Source organism: Doryrhamphus excisus, linkage group LG2 (assembly GCF_037039965.1).
Source record: "Doryrhamphus excisus strain RoL-2023G ecotype Guam linkage group LG2, RoL_Dexc_Guam_v1.1, whole genome shotgun sequence".
Taxonomy (NCBI): Eukaryota; Metazoa; Chordata; class Actinopteri; order Syngnathiformes; family Syngnathidae; genus Doryrhamphus; species Doryrhamphus excisus.
The window spans coordinates 18,944,102-18,963,313 of record NC_136358.1 but is presented as its reverse complement, the minus strand read 5'-3'; the positions used below and the strand labels follow the sequence as shown (position 1 = coordinate 18,963,313).

Genomic DNA, 19,212 nt, shown 5'->3' with positions numbered 1-19,212 from the left:
AAACAGCGGCTCGCGGTTTTTTGTAACCCAGACAAAAAGCATCTTGTGCCAAAAAAAAATAACAAAAAAAAAAACTTCAAGGCATTTGTCAGGTAAAACTAACATTTAAAAAGAAACAGGCGGTAGGTAACAGGCGCTAAATTTGGTTTGGAGGTTACAAAAAGACGACGTATAAATACACTTGGCAGTATATGCAGGTACAACAAAGCGCAATAAAAATCCAGCCGCGTTTGGACCCGTGGGGGGGGGGGGGAGAAAACGTGCATATCAAAACCCTTCAAGATCTCCGCAAAGCATCCCCTTGCTTGAGACTGTACACTTTTCTTGGAGTTTTTTTTATAGAAACTAGTCATGACTGCTGGAAACATACCTGATTTTCACTTTTTGGTCCCGTTGCGTTTAAAGTGAGATGGGACGCTGGAGGTGGTTCTGCTGATTGTAGGCGGCGCCGAGGGTTGGGAGGTGGGTCCAACGTAAACAAGATGTCGTACAATATGACACTCTAATGTGCGCTTGTGTGTGTATGTGTGTGTGTGTGCGATTGGGGTAAAACCCTGATGCGCCGCTTGGTGAGTGCAAAGCACCCCAACGTCGGGTGCGGTCTGAGGCCCGGAGGGTGCGTCCGTTTGGACGTGGTGGTCGCAGATGTGGCGGTTAAACGTTTGGTCTCTTAAATAAGGTCACGTGGAGCGCTGATCCTCAGTAAAGACGCTTCTCGTAGCTGTCGAGGTGAGATCCAAGGGAAGATAAATTAGGTTATGGTTGTTTCCTTTCACGGTTAGCGAGGACATGCAGAAACTTTCCTCGGGGATACCATCAACACTACCTGGGTAAAAATATATGATATCTATAATTTTATATATTTCATATTTCATTCTATGCTTCTTTCATGACATTATTTCACCTCATATTATGACCTCATGCTCGAAAAATTGCTACTTGTTAGATTATAACTAACTTATTTTTTTCCTACTACATTTTCCTCTCATAATTACTACAATGTTCCCATATTTTCACCTTTCCATGAGTTGAAGCTCTATTTTGTTTATTATAATATGACAACTTTATGGAAAATATTATGACTTTTAATATTTCAACTTTATTATAAAAGTTACATTATTTTTCCTGATATTACATTATTTTATTTTTTTCCTTGTTTGAAAACTTTCTTCTTAATATTTTCACTGTTTTTGTCTTATTTCAAATTTTTTAAATTTGTTTTTAATTTCAAACTTTTTGTATATTTTGTTCTCATAATATAATAAGGAATTCCTAAAATATTTTGATTTTATTCTAGTAACATTTTCCTCCACCCTAATTTTCCAAAAATTGCAACTATAGTCGTTGTTTTGTTTCTCATATTTATAAAATGTATTCTTTTTCTGCTCTTAAAATGACAATATATTTCCTCATAATATTTACAACTTTTTCTCTTAATATTTTGACTTTAGTCTTGCAAAATTACTGATGAATTTTGTCTTTTTTTAATATACTTATTTAATTATATTTTTAGAATGTGCTGCCAATAAAAAAAACAGCAGAGGGCCCCGGGACACCCCTGGTTTATGCATGTATTCATCTACACATTTTTAAACTTATTTTCCCCACTATCTTCCTTCACGTGCCCCCTCTTTTAGAGGACATATTTCCATACGGTATCTATTTATGACTTGTTATTACGATATTTAGTGCTTCTAGTGATGATGAATAGCCGGCATAAAATGTGAACTTACGAGTGGAGCCCGTGAACGCCTCCCTCCACTTGTGCAGACATGGTTCGCTTCTCAAACTTGAGCTCTCCAGAGTACATCATGGACCTGCCAACGAATTGTTTCTTTGGAAGCGGTGCTATGTTTTATGGCATCAAGTAAAAACATGCGTTCTCCTTACCGCAGCACGGAGAGACTCTTGGCTCCGATGTCCTGGCAGCCGTGCTGAATGCCGGCTATGAGGTACGGTACAAACTTGTGGATGGAGCCCTTGTCCTGCACGGAGCCCGACACCCCCTGAGCCACCTTCACCTTGTCGCCCTCGCTGGTGAGGAAAAACAAACCAGTCACGACTACTACGAGCACAAAGCGAAGAGTACGTACCTGAAGTAGCGTTTCTGGCTGCTGGTGCTCTTCTCCATAGCGTCCAGCGATCCCATGCCGCGGTACTTTTTCAGCCGCACGCCGTCAGAGAAGAAGTACTCGCCGGGAGCCTCGGTGGTCGCCGCCAGCAGAGAGCCCATCATCACTACATCAGATGAGGAAATCAGAATAAAAAATTTAGGAAAAAGAAGTGAAGTTGATAGTATGAGATGCAGTTTTATTTTGAAATAATTTTATTTTGAAACTTCTTAGCATACGAGGGCAAAAACCCACGTGCCCTCTTCAAGGAGGAACACGCCACCCCCACACTACTGGATAACCTTACCGGTGGACGCGCCCAGCGACAGTGCCTTCACAACATGGCCCACCGTTTGAATGCCGCCGTCGGCGATGACGGGCACGCCGAAGCGCCGGGCGTACTCGGCCACCTTGTACACGGACGTCCCCTGGGGCCGCCCGCACGCCATGACTGCAAAACATCCAGAAGGGCAGACGCTCACACAGATCATCTGTGGATTCATCTCGGTCGGTTCTCGCCGAGTCTCCATAGCGACCCAGAACATAGAGTATCACCATGGCAACCAGGAGGGGTTTCAGTCACCAACGGCAACCATCAGTGTAATAAAACACAGGTCACTAAAGATTTTTTTTTAATGTTTGTCAGCTTTGAAGACCCTTCCTTGTGTTGCCATGGTAACGTGAGCTCAATTGAAGGTGCCGAGTACCTTCCTGTGTGATGCAGATGGAGCCACAGCCCATGCCGACCCGCAGCGCATCCACGCCGGCATCAATTAGATTCTTCGCTTGAGCCGCCGTCACCACTGCACAAAAGAGGCACGATGAGAAGCTTGTCGATTCGGGATTTCATCCGTCGTGAACTTCTCGCTCACCGTTTCCTCCCACGACTTGCAATTCAGGATATTTTTGCTTGATGTAGTTGATCATGTTGATTTGGAACACAGAGTTGCCTTGTGACGAGTCCTGGGTGGGGAACAACAGAGTGGGACACTTGATTTACGGCAGATTTTGACACTCAACTCAATTGCTTTGATTTTGTATATTAATATCAATACAATGATTTGCCTCACCATTATGAATATATTAGCTATATTCATGAATTAAGTCGATATCCTCTCGACTGGTGGAAAAAGGTGTAATTTATTAATATTCCCATAGGTGGCGACAACACGCTGTATTTGAAAAATCCATGCAATTTGGAGTCGACAATTAACCTAGCATGTTTTTGGAATGTGGGAGCAAATTCTTGTAATTTAATTCATGATTAATTGAAATAAACTGACAAGTTAAATTAATTCAAAATTGAAATAAAAGCGAATGTGTGTGCGTCATCCCGGGTGACCGAAACAGGAAGAGGGCGGGATACAATACTTGCAACACCTTCAAAAGTTGACACCATCCCTTTAAATTCCACAATTTGGGTGATGGTGGGTCTCGCAGATAAAACCAGTCGCTGTTGTTCGAGCTCTACTGCAACAAATTTGAAAATCCCCAACTTGAGTGTCGTCGGCAGCTAGGAGACCAGGGTTCAATTCCACCCTCGGCCATCTCTGTGTGGAGTTTGCATGTTCTCCCCGTGCATGCGTGGGTTTTCTCCGGGTACTCCAGTTTCCTCCCACATTCCAAAACCATGCTAGGTTAATTGGCGACTCCAAATTGTCCATAGGTATGAATGTGAGTGTGAATGGTTGTTTGTCTATATGTGCCCTGTGATTGGCTGGCTGGCCACCAGTCCAGGGTGGACCCAGTCTCTCGCCCGTAGACAGCTGGGATAGGCTCCAGCACCCCCGCGACCCTCATGAGGAAAAGCGGTAGAAAATGAATGAATGAGTGTCGTGGGCACCCACCAGCACCACCACGTCCACGCCCGCCTGCACCAGGAGGTCCAGCCTGAATTTGTCGTCGTCCCGGGTGCCGATGGCGGCGCCGCACAGCAGCTGTTTGCGGGAGTCTTTGGAGGCCAGCGGGTAGTCCCTGTTCTTCTTCAGGTCGGTCCTGGCGATGATGGCTACCAGCTCGTCATCGTCGTTGACGATGGGAAGCTTGCCTGAATAGAGGGGGAACATCTGAGACCGTACTACCAAGAACGAATGAAACAGAGTACGACTGCTTTTTTTTGTCGCAAGGTGTAAGAGACTGCCTCAACCAATCACGTTGTTATCCCGCTTGATGGTACCGTTTACGGTTAAGCCGTAAAACAAAAAGATCCTGGATCATTTCAACTTGCTTCAGGTCATGGAACTCAAACAAATATTTACCTTTTTTGCTGCGCTGTAGAATGTCATTAGCTTCTTTCAGGGTGACCCCAGCTGGAGCGACAACCAGCTCTTCCCTCTTCGTCATTGCCTGAAAACTCACAATGTCAGCGTCACAATACCACTTCCTCCTAGGCTGGTATAAAGTCTTAATGTCTAATCATCCATCTCGTTAACAATCAAGTCATTCTAATTCTCGCTTCTGGTTAAAAATGGCCCCTAAGCCACACTTTGGACACCCTCTGCTGAAACACACACACCTCCGCCAAAGGTTTGTTGTTGTCCTTCTCAGACAGGAAGTCGATGTCTCTAGAGGTGACGATGCCCACCAGCTTTCCGCCCATCTTGCCCGTCTCGGTGACCGGGATGCCCGAGAAGCCGTGTCGCACTTTGGCCGCCAGTACATCGCCGACCGTTTGGCGCGGACTCATCACCACCGGGTCTGTGATGAAACCTTGCTCGAACCTCTGAAAGATGGACAAAAAATCAAAACATTGACACGCTTAATATAAAATAAATATAAAGCAGAGGGTGGGCGTGGCTTACCTTGACCTTGCGGACCTCATTGGCTTGGAATTCAGGCGTGCAGTTGTGGTGGATGAAGCCGATGCCGCCCATGAGCTATAACATGTCAACGATTCCTCAGAAGGATGCAGTAAAAATAAGAATCATCACTTTGACTAATTAGCGCCTTACCGCCATTGCGATGGCCATGGCCGACTCTGTGACGGTGTCCATTGGCGAGGAGATGAGGGGGGTCTTTAACGTGATCTTCCTGGTCAGTGCTGACGTTAGGTCCTGATAGGCAAAAACAACAGATTACCTGTGTTGGTCAATGTTTGTTAGTATGTTCTCTGTAGGCGGCATTATGAATTATCCTTACTGACCTTTTTTGCCATACATTTAGCGAGTGAAGATTGCTTTTATAGTTATTAGCCCATATTTCCACTCAATAAGTAAGATATGGTAGAACCAGAGAGAAATAAAGAGTGTGGAGTGATTTCTGATTGAGAACAAATTTTGCTTTGTTCAATATTGAAATATTTCTGTCCACCTTATGTTGTATATTTGTAATATGAGGTTTCCAGCTCATATTTTCATCTATAGTGATCCCCAGAAATGTATTTTCCTTCACTCTTTTGATGTCTACACCGTCTATTTGTATTTGCTGGTGCGTGTCCTTTCTGCTGTTAGCAAACAGCATGATTTTAGTTTTATTTAGGTTCAAGGACAATCTATTATCATCAAACCATCTTTTTCTGATATATTCCGAAATCATGATGTTTCTTGGTGAATACGGCCTATTTAAGGAAACATTACTAAATGTATTATTTATTATAATAACTTTACTAAATTTATCTACTTATTATTGAAATAGTTTCTTTTTCACATTAAAATATCTCAAATAAGAGATCATTTACCTTATTCCCGCACTATAAGGAACATTTTAAAGCCTTTCATTTTCTCAAAAATCGACAATGTGCCTTGTAATCTGGTCCGAGAGACCTCCATGGCATCACTCCAGCTGCTCGGAGGATGTGCCCGAATACAGTGCACCTTGCTGGGCCACAGCACGGGGCTTCTTCTGCTCTATACTGGTTGCCCTGATTATAGTGATGTGGTAGTCAAGACACAAACAGGTAGAGTTGGTTCTTCTTACCTCCAGGTGTGTACAAACTACATTTAAATGTAAAGTTTTAAAAGTTATCATGCACTTCATACATGATGAGTGTACTGGAGGCGGCATTGTCCCGCTTCCGAAGAGTGACGGGGCCCGTGTGAAAATAACATTCCCGGCATGTGATAAAAGTGGAATTCTTTGCTTTTGATTTCTTATCATCAGGAACAGACGTAACTTGCTGGTTTTCTCACACAGGTCCACCGCTGGGTGTGTGGGGGTGGGGTGAGTGAGATAAATCACCTGACAGCACCTCCGAGTCCTGTGAGACGGCATGGAACTGCGAGATGCCAACTAGAAGAGAGGAATGTGCGAACCCCACGCACACATACGGACTATGTGACACCTAACCACGTGCACAGCAGGCCCAGACCATGAATTCGACCATTGAAAGCCAAATGTGGAATTGTTTTGATTCCCAATGCTTGAATGGAGGCACTATGCGGTCAGACTCAGACTGCGTCTAGCTCCGCCCCCCAGTGGCGGGTGTAGTGGTGCTCTTTCCGACTTATAACAATGGAAACTATTTGAACTGTGACAGGGTAAGAGAACAAGCTTCCGGACGTCAATTAAGTCGATGAATAAAGTAGAAGAAGAGGGATTTGCTCCATGGGATTATCAGCGTGAGGGAGCAGCAGCTCAGACTATTTCTGGTGTGCGGTCATGGTTGCAGGGGGGGAACAAAAAACAAACACACGCTCTCAGAGGCATACGGAAGACTCACCACTTCGTCGGAGGTGAAGTCAATGAAGCCGGGTAAAATCAGGAAGTCACTGAAAGACACAAGAGGGATAAAACATCAGACATTTGAAGAACAACACCTACCGACCCGTTCCTTTTGATTAAAAACAAAACGTAAACTCAACAAGATTCTATTTATTTTACTATGACTGTTTATTTTGTGGCGCAGACCGTCTAGCCCGAACTGGACGGCGTGCACCACGGGTGGAGTTTTGTTTTCCTCCAAACACCCACAAGCATCCGCGTGGGGATGAGCGTCAATTCCAGCAAAACATCTGCTAGTGTTTAGCCACCGCCGCAGCAAAAACAAGAGCAGCGTTTGTGAACGAGGTGCCCTGACGCCTGACAACTAGGTCAAGGCATTCGCCCTCCGGCTGCGCCGCGTGGCCGCGAGAGCCACCCGCAGTTTGCCGTGGATGATGCAAAGGCGGGAAGATGAGTCGTCGGGGAAAAAGATGGCGAACATCTGATCATTGGCGGTTGAGAAGAAACTGCCACCACAATAAAAGAAATGAAAGAGAGAAGAAGAAGACGTAGCAGGAAGGAGCTGTGGGGCACGCCCCCAAAAGGAGCTGCAAGTTTGATCATTTGTTCTTCACAAATAAGCTAACCTAGCATGATGCTGGCGTGCGTTACAGCGCACAGCAATCACTCCTTTGTGGCGATTAATTGGTTCCAAACACGACGGTGATCAATTAATTTCCGTGGAAGCAGGATACCTCATTTATGAATCAAATATCATCATAGTATGAGCATAGAACACCTCCTTATGACCAAAATATTTTTTATTATTGGAGCCCTCCAGACATGAAATAACACCCCTATAGTCGTCTTTGCACTCCATTACCCAATACAGCAGACATAAAAAAGGTGCTTGTGTGTCTTACCCAGCAGTACAGTCACATTGACACCTAGTGGCCAGTGTAGAATATTTAAATTTTTTTTTTAATTCATTTAGTCATCTTTGAAAATGCTCAATCTAGGCAAAAAATAAGTAAGTTTTACCAATAGGCCATATTCAATCACTAAACAGTTTTTTGTTTATTTCAAATGTGTATCACAATTCACTCTTCAACATGAAGATGTTGTAGTTAGCGCATAGAAAACCTGTTTAACCTTCCGAATGTGTTAGAGCCCTCTAGACATGAAATAGCACCCCCATATCCATCGTTACAATTCTATTCCCCGAGTAGACAGAATCAAAAGAAAGTAAGACTTGTGACCAGTCCAGGGTGTACTCTGCCTTTCGGACAAAGTCAGTTGGGATAGGCTCCAACATTTCCCGAAAAATGGATGGATAAGACTTGTGTTTGTGATTCAGTACTAAGGGAGCTGACGTCAAGGGCCCAGAGTTGAGTTTTAGCTTGGCAACAGTAGCCCATGCTAGGGATTATTGCGCCTGTTGATGGTTCAAAGCTTGCAGTGACCCGTGTAGAATACTGCATACCACGTCTTTCAAAGTATCCCCAGAATTTCTTACATTTGTGTCTTACTGCATTTAGCCATTTGTAAGCGGAAAATATGTTAAATATGGAAATGGTAATGGTTTAATTTCATTTGAACATGCATCAGATTACAATTGAATGCATCCCATAATCAGTTCACAGTTCCACATGTCCAAAAGGAGTAGGAAGAAGCAAAGCTTATTAAATCCTACCCCTCCATCTGGTACTTTTACAATCAGTAACTGTTACATTTGTTCACTTCCTGCTTTCCTAATATAATGTAAGTTTTTATGTATTTTAACTTAAATATTTATGATTAATATTAATATTGTATATCATATTATAAAATAAAAATGAATATTAATTAAATTATTAGTTTATATTTAATTATTAATGTATTTAGTATTTTTTTATTTTTTACTTTCACATTTTTTTACAATCAGTAACTGTTACATTTGTTCACTTCCTGCTTTCCTCATATAATTAAAATTTTAGTTTTTTTCATTTTATTAATTTTCATTTTTTTATGTTTTATTTATTTTATTTTTATTTTGTCACGTACCGAAGTACGACGATAAAGTACATGGATAATGGAAGCATGGATAAAGTACAAAACAGTGCGTCTCAGAGACACACACTATCAGGTGTGACAGGTATGGCATGAAAGCTACACAAGCACAAACAAGCCACTTATTTCAAATCGGTGACTAGCGGCTCTGTATTGTGGGCTCATGCATGATTGTTGTAGTAGAACGAGTGCCCCCCCACCCCCTTATGGCTGAGCGTATCTTCCCCAGCACACAAGAAGCAGAAGATGAGGTAACCCTGCATTTACTCATACTAGGTCACATGTTTTGAGTTTTATTATGACCCGGGGGGGTCGTGGGGGGGGCGTATGCATTCACTTTGAGGGCACTTTAGGACAAACATCACACCAGCTACTTTGTTATTTCTTGCTGCTTAAGTGTGGACAGAAACGTGGAGAATGTGACACCCGGTCGCTACGTGCTTTTTGGCGTTCCTTCCACCTCCTGCTCTTCACATGACGTCCATTGGAGCGGTCATGTGAGGGACCTCGAAGGAAAGCGTGATGGCCGTCATTAAGCACTAATTAGAAAAGTAGAAATGTGTGGTGTCTACAAGACTGCAGAGTTTAACGATCAATTAGTCATGCATTCCTCATTGGGACACCAGGACTCTAACCGGGGTAGGATCAGGACGTCGACAGGTCATGCACATGCACGCTGACGATTAGTCAAAGTTAATCAAGCACCCGTGTCCTATCTCGTGGCGTGGGGGGGGGGGGGCGCTTTCGGGTGGGCTTTGATGGACCACAGGTAACGTTGGCGAGGACAATCATCACAGTTATCTCAAAGATGACTTGTTCTACTCACTTGTACGTCAACCCATCTCCTTTAGAGCAAAGCTCTTCAGCCGTTTGACCGTCGGAGACAACGCACGCTTGTTGGTCACATCTGCTGGTTCAGAACGTGTTGGCCGTTACAAAGCACTACTTTACACCTAATGCCACCTCAGGAGGAAACCACCTTCCGAGGCGCTCCGTGGCTCCAACAAAGTGTGCGGGAGGACGTCTTACTTGTATGTCAGGCCGTCGCCGATGGAGAAGAGCTGCTGGGCCGAGAGGCCGTCTTCGGGGACGTATCCTGTGCCGCCGCTGATTAGGTAATCTGCCATGCTGGGACAAAAAACACAAGGAGAGAGATGTCGTAGGGCTGAAACCGACAATGGACTCATCTGAAGATTGGTGTTGGGATTCATCCAAGAATCGGTCAGGAATCGGAAGCAACCAAACAGTTAGTGGGACATCTGGTTTTGTTTTATCGGTCCTTGGCACATTCTAAAAAAATATATAATAAATGAATAAATAATGATTTTTAAATATTGGAATACAAAATATTATTATTAAAAATAACTTTAAAAACAGCAGAAACAAACAGCAGTGATCTTACCATTTTAAAATATTTAATAAAGCCAAAATATTGAGAGAATAAAAAATGGTAGTTCTATGAGAATAAATATAAATGTATAGATTCTTCAAGAAAGCTGAATTATTGGGAAAATTACAAAAAAAAAATTTTAGACAAAAATTGGAAAAAAACAAAAAGTAAAAATTTATTGAGGAAAGACATAATATTTTAAATTTTAACAATTTTAGTTGCACAAAGTATTAAAATATTAAATATTTTTTGTTTGTTTTTATAAAGGTTGCAATACGATTAGCAAACAAAACAATGAGTAAAGTTAGAATTTGGGGAAAATAAGGTTGTGAAAAATTAATGATGATACAAGAATAAAGTCTAAATATTATGGGAATAAAGTCAACATTACAAAAAGACAAAATATTAAGTAATAAAATAATCATTTTAGTAGCATAGAGTTGAAAGATTATAGAAAAAACGCTTTACGTCGGAATATTAAAGCTGTCACTTATAAAATGCTACGGCAATAACGTCATAATATTAGGAAAAGAAAATGCATAAAGATAACAAGGAAGTTGAAATATTTGGAAAAATTTACAAAAAAAAACAAAAGCAAAGACCAGGGTATAATGGAGATTTTTCTCAAAATATATACCACTTCTTAGCAGATTTTTTAAAAAAAACCTCAGAGTTTGTGGTTTGGTCCGCAATATACCAAAGAACATACCAAAAGAAGAGGCAGAAATGTCAATCATATCCAATACGTCTATGCAATATCTTATTTTGCATAAAACACAAAGATCTTCCTTTCATGGATGACTCGGGATACTCACATTTGAGAGGCTGAAATCAGAGAACATTTCCATTTTTAAATAAAAAAACAGATTAGTCACAAACCAAGATAATTGTCGATTAATGGGATAACCGATTAATCACAGATGAACTGTTTCAGCTGTGGAGTTCAGCCCAGTTTTAAGTATGTAAATAAAATAATCATAACAACACGGGCTACTGCAGCAACCGATACCCACACAAAACGTGAAACTCAACTCTGAACCCGCGATGTCACTTCCTGTCTGCCCGGTACTCAGCTGCCCTGGGGAACACATTTATTGTGACACACAAGCGCAAGTTTTACTGACCTTAAATGGCTTATACCGGTTCAATACGAATGTAAACATGACTATAGGGGTGTTGTTTCATGTCTAGAGGGCTCTAATAATGTTAAAAAGTGGATATAGAAGCGGTTTTTGAAGACAAACACAGCTTCTAAGTGCTCTTAAAATCACTTTTAAAAGTGTCTGAATACCTGATGGCTTAAAATGACATTTTAAATACCTTTGCCCTTCGCCCATCATATGTGAAAGATGATGTTTAGCCATGTTCTCCAGAGGATGGTCACCGTAGCAACGTTAGCCGGCCAATCAGGTGTCAGGATGCTGCCCTTCTCACTCAAATATCCAAAATATAGCCAACACCGCTGTTCCCCTTTGAGACTTTTACAGGCAGCCGTAGAAACATCTCACTAACAACAAAAACACGGCGTGGGAATGAAGCCTCCACGATACGTCATTGCATTTAAAGACGCAGACGTTTTTCAGAGGCTCAAAGAGAGAGAAAACAGCAACCAATCAAGATGGGAGTGAGCAAAACATCACTGCCAACACGACATATCTGGGCTCGCCGTGTATTTGCAGGGGAAAAGCAGACGTATTAAACAGCGCGACGACCATTAATTGCAACGCTTGTGTTTTACTGTGCTGGTGACCTACATCAGCTAAACTAACCACATCCTTTTTACAGCCTTATTTATGACACTTTAAACATCGCTGACATTTCCACGCCGATTGACAAGTTAGGTTGTTTTTAAGTGAATACAACAGCATTTATGCGTAGTTGTTGTTAAATGGCTTAATTTAGGAGGAGGAAACGCTATTTTAGCACATTTCCCAATGGAGTTCGGGTTTTGTACTTATAATGCTGCAGCGTGAGGAGAAAAAGAGGTGACGATGTCATATTTTTGGTAATGCTTTTCAAGCACAATACGCAGTTTTGTATTGTTATTTAGGATTCTACTGGCATAAATGTCATTATTTTTAAAAAAAGCACCTGGCCGGATAGTAAAAGCGACGCAACTCCGTAAGAAAGTCAACAAACTTCAGGCTAATAATTTACAGCGTTTAGCCTAAATAGCGGTATTAAGTAGCCATAACAACACTGAAATCACAGATTAATACTCAATTTAATTATATTACACATGCACTGACTCACATTGGACATTATGCATAACAATATTAATCGGCTGCTGGTGACCAAAGTGCACACACAGCAGGGCAACTTCTGGCTCGTGCACTAAGCATGTGGAGCCTCGGCTAGCATTAGCATTAGCATCAAACCACAATGACATGCTGAGGCGTGTTGTCTTTTTTTTTAGCGTTTTTGTGTTTCTTTCATATGTAAAGAAAAATTAATTATCTCCACAACAAGCTCCAGAGTGGACCCAGGAGACAGAGCAAGCACCCGGCTGGCATCAGGGGAGGAAAAGCGGTGATGTGGAGGTGTAGCGAGGACGCTAAAGCTAATGTCGGCAAGAGTTGTATTTACCTGGAAACAAGACCCGACAAGTCGCCAATGGCTCCAAAGTGACTAAAAAAAAAGAAGGTAATCGTGGAGTGCAGTGTGTCTGCCACGGTGCGTGTTGGTGTTATGTACCACGGCCGCGGCGTCACATCCCCTTACCGCTGGGGAGGCGTGTTCAATTCCCCGCGTCAAGCTAGCTAGCTCTGTGTGTTGCTGCCGCCGCCGTGACGCCACAAGCACACGCATGCGCAGACGGGATTTGGTGTTTTTAAGATGTTGCTATGTGGACAGACTGGTTGGTCATGTGACTTGATAAAAATGATTTATTGAGCATCTTATTGGATTGAGATGACGTTTGTTTTTGTGCGACGTCATTACAGAAAGGTACATTTTGGCTTGAAGTAAAAAGTGTAACGATAACCATAGACTTGTACACGGCCAACAAACTAAGCAGCCAACTTTGTCACGGTGATTTGTGGTCACATGAGGAAGCCCCACGACAAAACCACATTCAATATGATGACATTTCCACTTGGTTTCCGCATAAAAAGGTGTAATTCTTTGCCCCCACGCGGTGGTGACCGCACCGTGGATGTCATACATCCCAAAGCAGTGTCAGGATTCACGTGGCTTGAAGCAGGAAGCTCATCCTTGGAAAGTGCATCTTAAATGTAGCATGAATAATTTCCACAACATCTTGCCTTGTAATCTTATAAAATGGTGGCACTCACAAAATATGGGTCACTGGTCATACGGATCGGTGATTCCCTTTTGTGCCAATGCTATTCCGAGCTGTGTTCATGCTCCCAGCTGCTCGGGATAGCCTCGTGGGGATGGTGACCAGAAGAGGCTTATTTTTAGCTCAGAAGATACAAGCTAAGGAAAAGTGTGACGATAACCATTGAACTTAGAAATTGACCTTACTGCAAGGCAATAAACTAAACGCGTTATACACTTATTGATTCTACCAGTACCCATAAAACGCCACTAGGGGACAGCATTGCTCTCTATTATGTGTCCAGCAGGCGTCTTTAAATGTTTTATTTTAGTTTTATTGTGCACAGTATGAACATGGTATGGACGTCATCCCACTGAGGCTCCATTCATGTTTTCTTCATTTAGATTTTAAATGCAATTTAATTCAAATTTGCTAATTCTTTTGCAAATTTTTCTTTTTTTTAAGAATTTTTTTTAATTTTTTTTAATTTAAAAACATTTTTTTCTTTTGCTAAATTTTCTAGATAAAAATAAATGTGATGATAACCATAGAGCCCAAAACAGCTCTTACTGTGATGCCATGTCATCCCACTGAGGCTCCATTCATGTTTTCTTCATTTAGATTTTAAATGCAATTTGCTAATTTTTCTTTTTTTAAGATTTTTTTTTATTTTCTTAATTTTTTTTAATAATTTTTTTTCTTTTGCTAAATTTGCATTTTAAATACAATTTAATTCAAATTTGCTAATTCTTTTGATAATTTTTCTTTTTTTGTAAGAATTTTCTTTTTATTTTAATTTTTTTGCTATATTGCTAAATTTGCTAGATAAGAATAAATGTGATGATAACCATAGAACCCAAAACAGCTCTTGCTGTGACGCAGAAAAGCATCTGGCTAGGTGACTTTGTTGGATTTATTGTTTATAAATGGAATATTTCCTTTTCGTTTGACATCTCCAGTCTTGGGACTCACCTCTCGGGGCTTAGACCAGCCTGGATGCGAGTGGCGCTGTACCGCTGTGCCGCCGTTTCGTGCCCGTGCTGGATCTGCCACACCAAGTGTTCGCCCTCCCTGGGTGAGACGCTTCGCAGCGGCTGTGTGTACCCGACGATCCTCCTGTAGTCCACTTCTAGGTTCTCCATCGTTTCAGCTCCAAAGTGCTCCATGGTCGGTTCAAGGTCTGCTGTACTCGACTTCCTCAGGTGAAACTGAAAGCTGCATTCAGGGTCCTCCTTGTGCAACAACCTTGAATTTCACAAACAGAAGCTATCTCAGATGTCCTTATCGGTCGGCGTAAGATGTTCCCATGCAGAGACGGAGCAGGCCACCCCGTGTCAACAGGATGCACCTGCCTTCAAAAAAAACAACGGCCACCCCCAGGCGTGTCAACGCGGGGCGTCGCCAAGGAGATCCTACCGCTGAGAGGGTGTCACCGTGGAAATGAGCGCCACCGCCGTTTGTAGTCTATGCTCGGTAGAAAGGAGCGTTGCTCCGTGGAAAAGTGGGACAAAGTGGCCTGTGGGGGGGGGGTTCAATGGACGACGTCTCGCTAATCCCGCTAAAGAGGATTTCAGAGTGAAGATGAGCAACGCGGACATATCATATTATTATGTTTTTATCACAGGGACCGTGACTCTATTGACCCCACGGTGAACCCACTTTAGCGTTCTCACTCAAATGGAATAAGATGAGCAAAAGTGCTTGAATGTAACTTTGTGAGGCATCTAGCAACAAAACAAAAAACGCACAACGACGCCCCTCGCAAAAGATCAACTCCAGGTGACTTGACTGTTTGTGACAGTTAAGATGGAAAATCCTCTTAAACGCTCCCGTCCCGGCGTTCCCACTGACAACTTCCAACACATGCCAACGGACCCACCTCCCCCCGACCCCCACCGTGGGTGTCACATGCAGGGTGAATAAGGGACGAGTGGGCTTCGATGATAAGCAGCGCACGGCTCTCCCTGATCAGCCCATAATGGCCGTCATGTGCGAGTGTAGACGCAAAAGTCACAAGGCCGCAAACACCAGCATGAATTAAAAGGGCAAACCGCAGCAGCACAAAAAGTGTTAAGACCTGCTGAAAAATGTCAAGAATGTACATTTTGCAATGTTGGATTTTAAGATTTTAAGAGCTTTAAAATGTAAAAAGTAGAAATGCAAACGGAACAAAAAATGTTTTTGAGGAAGCAATTTATTGAACTATGCTGTTTATGAGCACATGCAGCCTTTAAAAGGCAAAATGCATTTTTAAAAATTAATATTACCAGTATTATATTGTTTAAAAATTAAAAATAAATATAATAAATTATTACTAATTAAGTTATTTTACTAGTAGTTAGTCCCAGGCATCGTTTGCCCCTCCCCTTGGACCTTGCTGCACTGCCCTGTAGTGGCGAGCACGCGTCATTGCGCCAAATATGGCATAATGATGATCATTTTTAAAATGATCATTTTTTAAATTAATCTTACCAGTATTATATTGTTTAAAAATTAAAAATAAATATAATAAATTATTAGTAATTAAGTTATTTTACTAGAAGTTAGACCCAGGCATCGTGTGTCCCTCCCCTCGGACCTTGCTGCACTGCCCTGTAGCGGCGAGCATGTGTCATTGCGCCAAACATGGCATAATGATGATCTTTTTTTCTTTTAAATTAATCTTACCAGTATTATATTGTTTGAAAATAAAAAAATTAATATAACAATTTTTTAGTAATTAAGTTACTTTACTAGAAGTTAGTCCCAGGCATCGTTTGCCCCTCCCCTCGGACCTTGCTGCACTGAACCTCAGCTTTGTTCAAATAGGTGAAAAAGCCTATTAATCCAATTCACTTTATATTGTTTTGTTTTTCTAGTGCAGTTTATCAGTAATAAAATGCATCAAAGTGAGATTGGCAGTCCTTTAGCTGCAGCTGCATGCAAGACATAAATAATCTTTTGGTGCTTTATGAAAAAAAAAAAAAAGGTTCACAAAAGCTGCTTGCGCAACTTCTCTTTTCTCTCTACTTGATTGAGAAAGGCAGGAAATGCACACGGAGAGGAGAAGTATTCCCAACTCGTTTGCACTTCCATCCTGCAAATGAATGATCATCCTGCCGCTTGTGGACTCGTAAGTACACATTTTCAACTCTTCTTCTAACTTAAGCCCACTTTTAAGTAAGATGAAATATGCTGCATGTGAGTACAGTAGTCTGGGTTTACTGTAACATTTCAATAAAGGTACTTGTGAAAGTACTCTGAAAGATCCAGCGTGACCATCCTCATGTGGGATGTGACATCACGTTACTGCCCACTCTGGAAATTTTCCAGGGATTTCCAAAAATGGATCAGTCAAAGATCCTCTATGTGGCACTCTGCAGGGTTCAATCTGATACCCAAAAAAATATTGATACCATTTACCAGCGGACATTTTGATCAGCATGCCACCTACTGTAAACCTATCATTGTTATCATTAGCATTATTAGCGTGTAGCTACATCGTGGCGTGTATGAATAAGAATTTTGACATGAGTAAAATAGCGCACACGACACCATGCTAACAGTTAGCATGCTAAGTAGTGAAAGTGACAACGTCCCTATATCATGAGATGTATATATTTCCATTTGGACATGAGTAAAATAACGTACACGACACCATGCTAACAGGTAGCATGCTAAGTAGTGAAAGTGATCGGGCGGCATGAGATGTATATATTTACATTTGGACATGAGTAAAATAGCGCACACGACTCCATGCTAACAGTTAGCATGCTAAGTAGTAAAGTGGGCAGTTTGACATTGTCCCTATATCATGATATATATATATATTTCCATTTGGACATGAGTATAATAGCTAACATGCTAACAGTTAGCATGCTAGCACCTAGCAAGGTAGCCATTAGTACAGAAAGTGCCAAGGCAGGTGTATAGCTATGTAAGTGGGAACCTGCATTATATTATATAAGTATTTACCAACACACAAATACAAATGCAAAAACTACAAAATAAGACAACACACACACTTGTGAAAGTATACAGAATAGAAAGGAACCGCCGTATTTGGTATCGATACTATTGATATTTGCATGGACACGCCCACTCCATTGAAACTGGATCATCACGCTACAAATGAGGACCACAGGAATCGCTTTCATTTATTAACCTGGAACAGTAGCACACAAACGCGTCTCGTCTTGTTGGAAACCTGTGCGTAGCATTCTTAAAGAAACAGTGAGTCCAGCTTTTGTTTTATTCATCCATTTGTTTCAATGTGGGGAGAACAAAGCGGTGTTTAATTCGTGACGTTCACATCGTTGTCGTCGCCTCTTTAGCTCGTTGGGAGATGTCTCACTGATGCGTTTAAGGTCGCTGGTTAAATAGCGAATGAACTCATGGATTTAACTCATTTTCACTGATTCGTGATATAAAATAGCATCACATTAATAGCAGATCGTCGTTACTAGTAGTATATTTGACTAGAAGGTGATAATTGAGACACTGTACCGTTGATGGAGTAAAACAGCATTAGACGGTTGACTTTTATGACTCAAATCAATACACATAGTTAAATCCGTGTGGGATTTCCCACTCATAATGTAAGATTTGCGCTTAGTAACGTCATTTACTGGAATCGTGAATGCATCATTAATACGCTGCTTCCGGATCATGTGACATCAACAATGAGTAGACGGTCATAATATAATAATACTACCACTATTAATAAGTAAAATAATGGTGTATTTAAACAATTATACATTTAAAATATATATATATGTACGCAATAATATTGTAAAAATATACATATATACTAAAATAATTTTAAAAGGCACATATTATTGTAAAGACATATTTCAAAGGATAGTTTAAAATATATGTAATGAAAAATAAATGATTTGATTTAAATGGTCTAAATACATTTTTAAAATATGCAATAATAGTATATAGTATATATGAAATAAGTTTTAAATCTATGCACAAAGAATGTATTTTAAAATTAGAGAAAATAATGAATAGCTATATGTATATACATTATGCAATTATATTATTCTAAAACATGTAAAACAATTATGTGTTATGAATAATATTTAAAAATGCAATCAAAATAATTATTGCAAAAATATATGTAAAATAACAGTTTTAAATACACATAAGATAATTATTTCTATAAAAGAATGAAATAACTATATAATAAATAACATGCAATAATAATCCAAAACAGGTAAATACAATGAAAAGTGACTTACTGGACATTTTTCACCAGAGATTGGTTGGTGCCCATCTGTTGCCATGATGGTGCCGGCTATCCTCAGGCTGTATTTCTTCGGCACCGCCGTGGCCATCTTCACCTTCATTTTCGGACTAGCCGACTCCGTTGGCGGCCTGATGTACGTGCAGGACCATCGCTGGATCCTGGAGATGGAAAGGGGTCCCCTTGCACAAAGGCAGCTTTCGTCTTGTCATCGGGGAGGATCTTCTTCTGCAGACAAAGGCGGAAAGACATCATGATGGAGGGACATCTTTCACCTAGTAAAGCACTTTGAAATGTGTGGCAGCTTTTAAATGTGACAGAACTGCAGTACTGAAAATATTTGACATTGCGTAAGAAATACTGCGGCTGAGCCAAAGTACCAAAGAAAGACATTAAGAGTGGTGCGCCTGCTTTGTTGTTTGACTTCCTGTTCCAGGTAGTGTTTACTTTCATTGGATCACCTTTTTTTTCTGCCGGGAAAATAAACATGGCAAACTTTGACACAATGTTGTGT

General features: G+C 41.1%; 1 protein-coding gene across 6 annotated transcripts; it reads right to left on the bottom strand.

The window, feature by feature from the left end:
- Positions 1–7: 7 nt before the first annotated feature.
- impdh1b (IMP (inosine 5'-monophosphate) dehydrogenase 1b) lies at positions 8–18,962 on the bottom strand. Of its 6 annotated transcripts, none has more exons than XM_058077166.2 (17): positions 18,694–18,962; positions 14,441–14,713; positions 9,828–9,926; positions 9,625–9,708; positions 6,769–6,817; positions 5,063–5,164; positions 4,913–4,987; positions 4,627–4,833; positions 4,370–4,457; positions 3,959–4,158; positions 2,984–3,074; positions 2,819–2,914; positions 2,419–2,562; positions 2,094–2,238; positions 1,891–2,034; positions 1,734–1,817; positions 8–721 (listed from the first exon to the last, which is right to left on the bottom strand). In XM_058077166.2, exons 1-17 carry the CDS (start codon positions 18,726–18,728, stop codon positions 700–702), a joined length of 1,938 nt encoding a protein of 645 aa, XP_057933149.2. In that variant the 5' UTR covers positions 18,729–18,962; the 3' UTR covers positions 8–699. The 6 variants fall into 6 exon arrangements, with proteins under 6 accessions (XP_057933149.2, XP_078643492.1, XP_078643503.1 ...); XM_078787366.1 differs by having other exon boundaries at positions 9,625–9,705; XM_078787377.1 differs by lacking the exon at positions 9,625–9,708 and having other exon boundaries at positions 18,694–18,959.
- Between the last annotated feature and the right edge of the window lie 250 nt (positions 18,963–19,212).